General features: G+C 41.7%; 1 protein-coding gene across 1 annotated transcript; it reads left to right on the top strand.

Annotated features, from left to right (window-relative positions):
* Window positions 1-1208: 1208 nt before the first annotated feature.
* On the top strand, window positions 1209-10114 carry LOC139734623 (rhombotin-2-like). The gene is made up of 3 exons (XM_071645406.1): window positions 1209-1426; window positions 8649-8864; window positions 9925-10114. The coding sequence occupies exons 1-3, from the start codon at window positions 1350-1352 to the stop codon at window positions 10112-10114; spliced, it is 483 nt and encodes a 160-aa protein (XP_071501507.1). The 5' UTR covers window positions 1209-1349.
* Window positions 10115-10316: the final 202 nt, after the last annotated feature.

The following is a 10316-nucleotide window of genomic DNA, read 5'->3' on the forward strand; positions in this document are numbered from 1 at the left end:
GACACTTTTAATCATAGTGTGGGACATGCGCCCAAATGTATTTGTGTGTGTGTGTGTGTGTGTGTGTTTTGTATTTACGTATATGTTCTTATAAGTGGAATATGATTTATATGATCCAACTATATGGGATATATTATGTTGGCAATGTTTTCTCGTGAAGAAATTACCAGCGGGATTGATTTATAACTGAGTTATTATCCATGTTGAAGAGAGAGATTATTTGCTGTATAAATCGAAAATTGATTTGTTTGTGTTTTTGAAATGTATTTGTATTGTTTTTGTTCATGTTACACCCAGAATTCAATGGGTTAAGTCATAAATGATTTGAATGAAATCAATAAACATCAAGGAAAAACGAAAAAAAAGTTTTCGATGAAGGCAAAATTCGTTTTCTTTGTTGTAAACATAATACATATAATCTAAATGATCGCATGACATTGTATTTAGCAATATCCTGTCGAATATTTGGCAGTGTTCAGCATCCATCGCTTTGTGATGATTTCTTATTCTGTTTCTTGTATGCTATAAAGAACAAAAGAGAACACAAAACAAGCAACCATCTGACGTTATGCCTTTATGCTTTCGCAAAATAAAAGGCCATCCAATATCAACAATGAGATAGGATGATCGCGTATTGTTTTACGTCAAGTTGTGTTGCAGTTGGACGAATGCCTGCCTTTTGCTTTGCTCCTCTTTTTTTGACATGAGGAAGTTTTATGATCCAAGTTCTAATGCGCAGCATGGGTAAATATATAGGTCTTTGAGCGTGCGTATACGGCTTTCTTTCTCTCTCCGTCATATTATATCCGTGTTTACAGCAGGCGGAAGTTATAAGACAAGCCATTCACAAATTATTTTTTAGGTCCACGCTCGCAGCGCGCTCAAACATGAGGTCAAGCTTTGCTACGTCAAGAGGAAAAACTCCAGAGAGCGCTCAGATCATAGGCCAGGCAGTTTGTGTGTCCATGCTTGGAGTGTGATGTTGGAGCGAGAGAGGGAGAGTGTGTTGGTATGCTAATACAGTGTCGCGTGCCAACTTGTCTGCGCTGTGAACGGAACGTGGGTAAAGTTCTGCCTTCCACGCGCATATTACTAGCACACACGCGATACTACGGCACTTCTTCATGTCGCGATCCCATTGTCTGTGATCGACCACGCGTACGTTCAAAAGGCACCGCGGCGAAAATTTTCGAACTGTTCAAAAAACTTTTCGATTCTGGTTTCGTCCCAGACCTCGGCTCGAGGCTCGACGTCGTGTCGTCCGATAAATTCTGATTCCAGACTGTCAGGAGTGTAGTAACCAATAGCTCGACATTGCCACCGCAGCTAGGTCCGAATACTGGGTTACCATGGGGAAAGAAAAGGTCGTGTCCGTGAGGCGAGATGTGGAGGGACAGCTGTACGAGCGGCAGACGGACTCCAACGGGTAAGTGGCGGTGCAAAAGTTCCCGCAAACAGGTGCATGTGGGCCTTCCACGGAATAACATGCTACGCGATTACCACATAGACAGCTCATACTAACTCTGAAGCTGAAAGAGTGACGCTTGTTGCAAAATAATATTTATGGGTGCAGTCATGGTCTTATAGAGGCTGTTTCTGAGCTACATTCGACTGTCGCGATTTAGGATTGTTACTAATACTACTATACGACGACAGAAGCAAAAGCTGTAAACAGAAAGCTAGGGAAAATCAAACTAGGTTGCCAGTTTAATTCTACGACAGTCTCTTTATGAACACGGCAAATTTTCGTTTCAGTTTCGTAGATGAACAGTAATCATACGACAAGTAATAGCTGTGATCATTCTTCTACCTCATTATATTATATCCATGCATCGGAAGTCAACGTTTTAGGTGTGTTTGGCTTAGGTAGACCGACAAACCCGGGACTAATTATGACTAATTATCGTAAATTGAATTAACGACCTATCGCTCTGTGTAATCGTCTGCTGTAGCTCCATGGTTATGCCATTCTGTGACAATAGGTGGTGAACATACATCGGCAGATTGTGATCATAAATGGAAAAGGCAGAGGCGATAACTTGTCAACATCTGTACGCTATAGATGCAGCTTCAAAAACCGTGATTCATTAGGTGGTAGTAGCAAGCCTGTATGTTTATCTAACATTAATTGGATTATACAGGTAGCCCAGCTTCAATGAAAATACTTGCCAAATCTGTCCAGTGTTTCCACTTTGCAAGTTCGCCAATGCGTCTTGATTACGTTTGTATCAGACGCTTCGGGATAGGCCTATCATACTTATTTTCAATTTCTTTGCTCGAGTACTTAAAGTAATGCCACTATTGAAGTGACACTATGACGGTAGAAGAAAATGTGCCTCCTCCCCCTCCCTCCCCCTCCCCTCCCCTCCCCCTCCCCCCCCCCCCAAAAAAAAAGTGTTACATTCATGAAAGGTAACCGCGAGGACGATTCTGTATCACAATTATAGCGCCTGACATGGTAGAGTGAAAAGGCTCTTTGTATGTAGACTCGTGGGCAGCTGAGATCATTGTTCTGCATCTCGCGCGCGTCCATGGACGAGATGACTTACCCACGGGTTTCTGGTATGGTCCCATGACATGATTTTGCTCCAGTGATATTGCTCCCATGGAATATCTGCCCGCTACGCCAAACATAAAACCTACCCACAAATATAACCCTATCCCTAATCCTAATCCTCACATGAACCTAAGCCCCTATCACAACCCTAATCCTAACCATATAAGTCCTTTGAGAAAATAAGACCGGAGCATCGGACCCGAGTTCGAATCCCACCCATTGCTGGCGTTAGCTTGGACAAGATGTTTTACCCACAATGCCCTCTCGACCCAGGTGTATAAATGGGTACCTGGCAACGGTAGGGTGATAATAACGGCAGGGACCTAAGACAGTGGCAACACCGAAGAAGCTATACCCTGGATAAATTAGACCTTATTAATATTATATTATTATAAGAGTAACTTATAATCATTTTAAAATGAAGATTAAGAAATAGAATATATAATTATAAATCAATATTCAGCCCTCCAGCTCCTCACCTCCTCTCCACTCAGTTTGCCAGAACTACTGAGAGTCAACAGTGCCAGTGTTTGAGCTGTAGACATACGTAGGTCCGTCCGACACAAAACATTACAAGAAATAGAGAGGGGGGGTGGGGAGGGGATGGGAGAGGGGAAAACTAATTGTGGCCTAAAATCACGTGCAGTGTGATGACTTCGCACCCGCAATGATAATACACTGTACAACTTCACGGATATAAATTCACCCGTTGGTTCCGTCTGACAATAGGCAGCGTTTTCCTTTCTTTCTTTCTTTCTTTTTTGAACATCACGAACATTTAATGTCAATAATTCACATTTGCAAAGTATTTAAACGACTTCACATTAGTGACTTTCAGAGTTTATAAGACCTTAAATTTTGAATCAATTCAAAAGTTATAGAGTCTAAATCAATATTCTAATTAATTCATAAATCATTTGAAGTCTTGGTTCGGTGATACTCTCATTATCTCACGACTATACCGTGCTATACTTTGACCGACGACATTGTTCAGTAAAAACATGAGAAATGTTGAAACGCGGGACTATCGCGTTTGTTTGTTTGTTTGTTTTTTCATCTTTTTCACAAACGTTCATTGGTCCGTTCGCTTGATTTTATCTTATCTAATAACGGCAAGTTAAACATGAGATGAATTTCCTTTTAACCCTACCGGAGAGTACTTTTCATGACACGAGAACAAAATCACCTTGTCCGTATAGTAATTGTTATCACCTACTATAGCTACTAGATTCCATGTGGGGTAAAACGATCTGAGCTTCATAGTTCAAGCAAAGGCTCTCTTGAAAACAATACACACCCGGTCATTGGTCAAGGACAAATTTGACAGAGGAGACATTTTGGCCTGAGAAACAGCTGATTATTGTCAGTCTGTAGGCCTATATGAACTGTTGGTACAACTTTACTACGTCACTGATGAATATTGCTGAACTCCCCAATTTTATAGATGCACAGTTTGACGTGCTCCAGCAGTCTTTTGCAATGAAAGAAAGTCGCACTTCGGTCTCCAATTTGTCGGCGATGTTTCGGGTGGCTTTTGGCATCACAGCTGCTTAGTGCACGCAGCTTCCACAGAAACTTTAGCGAAAGAAACGAATTTGAGGCTTGAGTGTACAGAATAAACGCAATTAAATAAATGACAATTGTGTTACCTGCAAAATCAAGAACTCAGTAGGTTTGCAAAGTTAGAATTTGTTGCATTTTTGTATATATTTACTTCTTTGTTTGAATGATTTAAACCAAACAACAAACGTATTTAGCACAAGAAGCATGGCAAGGCACCGGCCGTCAGGGAAAAAAAAATAATGTGGCCAAAAATGAAGGAAAATGCAGAGGGTAGGGTGCAACGTAGCTGAATACATCTGGTCATTCGCCGAGATAAATAAACCTTGGAGTTGAATGGTACAGCCTTGTTCTGTAGCTAATTAATGCGTCTATTATAAGGGCCCTTCATAATTTTGCCGTCGCATCGCGTATACAGTTCGTAGATAAAGCAGCAGGCATTATGACATTGTTAGACAAGGAAGGAGCAAAGCTGATTAAGCCATTCTTAGCTTGTTTTATCGAGGAATAATTACTTTGCGAAATGGTTGAACAGTGAAGTGGTTGTCTTCTGTCAAATTAATCACGACATAAGATAAGATAGCAGGCACTCGCAAAAACACATACAGACGCACACACAAACACACAATGTTTGCACGCAAATATTTGCACAATGTAATTTGTATGATACCAGCCTGACATCGCATGCTTGTCCCACATGATCAGTCTGTAGCCGTTTGTGTGTGTCCTAAAGGGCTCACTCGGGTAGATAATTCCCCGTAGAGACGTGTGTTAAAATTAAAAATTCAAAAAATTCTGTAAAATAGCTAGGAGAAATGAGGTGTTTCGTCTTCACTAACCTGGATAAGTTAGCTATACCCTGTCAAGGCGGGTTCTTCGGCTCAAACTCTGTCCAAGGGTCCGCAAAGCCAGACTACGAGTTCTTTTCACTAAAAAAAAAAATCATCTATTTTCTGTACATGCACCCAGCGAAATATAGTCCCTTCAAATTCCATGAGAAAAGCTTTCATCTTCCAACCAAAATGCAGTTTGTAGAGGAATTCATACTCAATATCTGCAGCTATTCAGTTATATGCCAAACTGCATTATTGATGTTTAATTATTTTTTTATTCATTTATTTTAACCGATACGAATTTGTGAAGGGGTGTGGGACATTCCATTTTATTTACAGGTGTGAGCCCTAAAACGCGACTGCAGCAGATATGTACAAGTTTCACGTGACCATGTGGCAGTACCAGTGTGAAAGAGTTTTGTTACTGTTTGTGCGGGTTTTTTTTTTTTATGTAACACTACTATCAATGTTCTGTGGCAGATAGGCCAAGGTATCTCCGTATTAGAGCGCAGGCCGAAAAGCTGAACTTGGCTGTGGATTCAATCCAGTTCAGATAAATCAATTTCCAGCATTGAGATAGTGTGTGGAATATGAATCTCTTTTCACAAGTTCTTCGCTTCACTCAAATAAATGTTCTGAAAATGGAGAGGCTGATTAGAATGCAATGATGACAAAAAAAAAATACATTTATTCTAATGACAGTCATAACACTGAAACTAATTAAAGTCTTATCGGAAGTCAAAAGGTCATCTCACCTAACCGGCATAATACATTGGGTGACACGAGTTCTTGCTGGGAATTATCTACATCTAAGGGTTTTATGGAAAAGAGGCAATGTCCACATGGCTGGACACGGGGCTAGATTTTAGCCAGGAATCGGATGGGGGGGGGGGGGGGGATAACGGTCACTCTCAAAATGGTGATCTGCTGTTCTGACACAAAATCTTGCTGACAAGACCAGCTACAAAAGATGTAAGTGGATGTTTAGGTCCCACATGATATATTGCCTTGGTCAGAGACCCTGTTTCCAGGTATCAAACTGAGACCGTGTTTTTGTCGCAAGGTCAGTGTTGGCGTTCCCACACGTTTTGTCCCTCCGAAGGTCTCAGAATGAGATCGTCGCAAGACTATTCTTTAATACTGTTTACATCACGTATCCATGGTGATCTCCTTGATCGACCTGAATGTGACTTTCACCTGAATTCGTACTCTATCCCTTCTCAGGCAATCCGGGCCAGGTGAACACACGCAACACTCGTCGTACACAATGGAGGGGACATAGGATGCACTTGACCCATAGGGTCAGGGATGACGTCACAAAAACCCCATCGACATCTAATTAGGACGTCAGACTCGTAATTTCCGAGATAGGCCCTTCAACTTCCGGCGCAGAGAGGTTCCATCTTGAAGTGATTACGCTTGAAGAAGGCCTCCGCCCATTTTTTCCCCCGTGTGTGTTGATAGCCACGAGCCTGGATAGCTGCTCCCGAGTAACACAATAGATTGAGTTGTGCTGCGATGATACAGCACGCTCAACACGCCCTCCCTGGCTCCTAGATCCTGCCTCAATATTGATCTGCCCTATCATGTGCAAGGCTAACTCTATAGTTATATCGTATGATATTTCACAGAAAAATTACGTCTTCTTCATCCAGTGACGCACAAACAGCTTAGCTGGAAGTATTTCCCTGAAATTGCGTCATACCCATAAATTCTAGGTATCTCTTTTGGTTGTAAACGCGTAGGCCTATATCCTACCAGGACAGACACATTATCTGGGCCCCATTTCATAAACAGTTGATATGATAGCAACTCTTGCTGGAATGATCATTGTCATGGTAACGACAAGAATCCAACTTCTTGATTGGCTGTTGCTATTGGAAGTTGGCATTCCAGCAATAGTTGCTATCCTAACATCTCTTATGAAATGGGGCCCTGATGCACCCATGTATAGCGTCATGCTGCGATGAAATATGACCGAGAAAAGAAGAAAAAAAATAATAGAAGTTCGACTCTGAAATTTACTTCGGGGCTGCAGACAAAATGTACCGGTACACACTCCCGACAGTCTCTAATGACAATTTTCTTGCACCTTATTCTTATTACATGAATAAGGCATCTCGAATGTGTGTTACTAGATTGTAGCGTCTGGGCTCCGTTTCATGAAAGTCGATTTATAGACTTTTCGCTCATAAGGCACACTTTATATGAGAGACTTCATGAAATGGATTTTGCTTCTTTGTGACAGTTTCTCTAGCTACGTATGAACGACTAAATCCGGGATTTATGTAAAGACTTTTATGTGATGATTTCGTGAAACGTACGTACCCCAGGGGTTTCTCATAAGGCTTTCATGAAGCGGATCCCTGGTATAGTCCAGTTAGTACATGACAATGTCTTCATCATTTTGGTATAGTAAATGAAGTGTATCCATTACACTGATTTCCCCCATGAAATAGTCAAGGTCAGTGCACCACGGATCAATACTATAGTGAAACAATAAGGGTCACATGATGTTTATCCAACCAATCACAATTCAAGCTGTGAATATCACATTACCCTATTCAATATACCTCTGCACATTCAGATTCCAAGCTGAGGTATATAAAATGAGCTTACATTATTATACGTTCCTTGCTGGTGACTTGAGGTGTCCATGATAGTATTTGAATATAATAAAATTGAAAGGAAATCCAACGATTACTTTCACTTCTAATAGCTAAAGGCAAAGGGAGTATAGATGAAGAAAAAAAGATAACGAAAGCCATGCACTTCTACAGGATGACAGGAAACGCCCCTCTGCGCACAGGACAACTTCGGTCAAAACAGTACAGTTGTATAAACTTAATACCAAAGGTGTTCTTGAAATTAAAGAAATGAGAGAAACTTGGAATATATCATGTCGTCACGAATATCTATAAAGTCACAGTTACATAATTATGCAAATCTGAAGGGTGATGACGTCATCACCTCTCGACTTCCCCATTGGTTCTTATATTTAGAGAGTGTGAGTCATCTTCAGTTTATGAATACACATACCGATATCAGCCTCGGAGGGGGTTCGCTTTGCATTGTTTTATCTCAGGTACATTTTTTTTTTTATTTCAAAGAGTGCTTCTCCATTAAAACCAGCCAGTTTGGAGTTACATTCTGCGCATGAGCAGTTTAAGGACATTAAAAACAAGGACAAAATGAGACAGAGCAGTAATGACCAATGAAGTGGACAGCGACTGAACGATTTCTTGCACATTTCTGCACATTCAAGGGAGTTTAACCGTTAAAGAAAAGCAAATTGGATTATGTAAGTGGGTGATATCCAGTTTTACTAGGCCCGACTTATCTGTTTCAACACAATTATTGTAACTCATTTCACTTCACATGATTGGCTTACCTTATTTTCTGATACCAAAGAAAGTGATATGTATATATGCAATTGTCGAGAAATTAAAAGAAATAAAAATGAAATTGAAATTGAAAAATTGAAACTGATGATTTGAAATTCTGAGTAATTTGAACCATCGCTAACTGCGAACTGGTCTATTGAAAGTATGTCGGATATCTTGAGTTTGAAAGCGTGATGCAACTATACTTTCTTTCATCAATTTATATACGCAACCAAACCTGAGCGCAACTCTACTCTTATCTTTTTATTTTCGTGTCGAGTCAATATCTCCATCTCCTCTTCGATTCCCCCGCAGCGAAACGGTCGATGAGGTACTGAACGTCAACCCGTCGCACCTCGAGTGCCACGGCTGCAAGGAATCGATCAGGGAGCGCTACTTCCTTCGAGCCATGGACAAGTACTGGCACGAGGACTGCCTGTCTTGCGACCTCTGCCAGTGTCGACTCGGGGAGGTGGACTGCCACATGTACACCAAGCTGGGTCGTAAGCTGTGCAAAAGGGACTATCTCAGGTATATACTTTGCTAATATTATCTCCTTTTCTGTGTTTCATATTCATTCATTCATCGCAAAGAGCAGGGTGTCGGTAAATGATCCCCGTACCCAACCACGCAAGAAAACTGGCGAATGCTGTCGACCCTTCGTGGTTAACCCCAGGTGACAAGCAATAGTCAGCATACTGCATCAACCAGGCATATTGTGCCACACGCTTAAATGAATGAATGAATGTAAGATAGTTTACTTGATTTCATCGCTCTTTTTTTCCTATCATATTTCATTCTCTTTCATAGTCTCTAATGCTCATACTTTTTTAAGGTTTTTTTTTTCTCCTCCTTACTTTATCAGCATCTTCGTCTTCTTATTTTCCTCTTATTCCTTTCTCTTTCTCTTTCTTTATTTCTTTCTTTCTTCTTCCTCCTCTTCCTCTTCCTCTTCTCCTCTTTCTCCTCCTCTTCTTCTTCTCCTTTTGCGGCATGTTTTCTGCATCTTCCCTGCTTGATTGGTTTATTCCCTTTTTCTTATTTTTCGGCAACTGCTGCTTTTCTTTGTCCTTCTTCCTTCTGACGAAATCAACGCTTACGCAGTGTCTGGATCCCATGCAGAATCGAAGCAAAGAATTGGGATGACACGAGGCACTACTGTGAGCTCGGATTGTTTGAAAGCGAAAAATGCCCCTCGTAGTGCAGTGCCGTATTACGGCACTGTCGTAGTGACGCTACTAGCGCCCCCTTTTGGCAGATGCTAGCACATTACTACCGACAGTTCGCTCGAAGCAAAACCCTAATGATATAAGTCTGCGATTATTATTTTGTGTGCATCATAAAGACAGCTGATGCGCCGTGTCTACGTGACACGAAAAGGTCGTTAAAATGTTCAGAATATGTAACATTCCTTTGAAATTATTAGACTTTACAATTTCAATCTTTCTTCCTGCTGAACCAACGTAGGGCCTACTCTAGACGAAGTTCAAAGGGAAGGCTCTGAAGTATTGCTCGGTAGCAAGATCCAATCATAATGATCATGTCCAGGGGAACTTAAAACCATTTTGCACCTTGTCTCTCGTTCACTCAGACTGTTCGCGCCCAGCGGCGTGTGCTCGGCGTGCAACCGGTCCATCCCCGCCTACGAGCTGGTCATGACGACGTCGGCCGAGTGCCGCTATCACCTCGAGTGCTTCAAGTGTTCGCAGTGCGACAAGCACTTCTGCGTCGGCGACAAGTACTTTCTGGTCGGCTCCAAGATCGTGTGCGAAGACCACTGACCCTGACTCGCCGTGTGGGCCGAGCCGTCTTGTGTTCGAGCCACGGATTGCCGATCACATCGACGAGTTGGAAGACCTCCCTCTGATGATAAGCTCCATGACGTTGCAGCGAGAGAGCGAGAAAGGGACTCGCACATCTTCACAGCTCGTTCCGCTGGACATTTTTTTTTCTCTCTCTCCTCTTTCTGTCGATCCTTTCCTT

This window comes from Diadema antillarum, unplaced genomic scaffold, assembly GCF_040938485.1.
Source record: "Diadema antillarum isolate AM-2024a unplaced genomic scaffold, OU_Dant_1.0 seq00000536_RagTag, whole genome shotgun sequence".
In the NCBI taxonomy this organism is placed as follows: Eukaryota; Metazoa; Echinodermata; class Echinoidea; order Diadematoida; family Diadematidae; genus Diadema; species Diadema antillarum.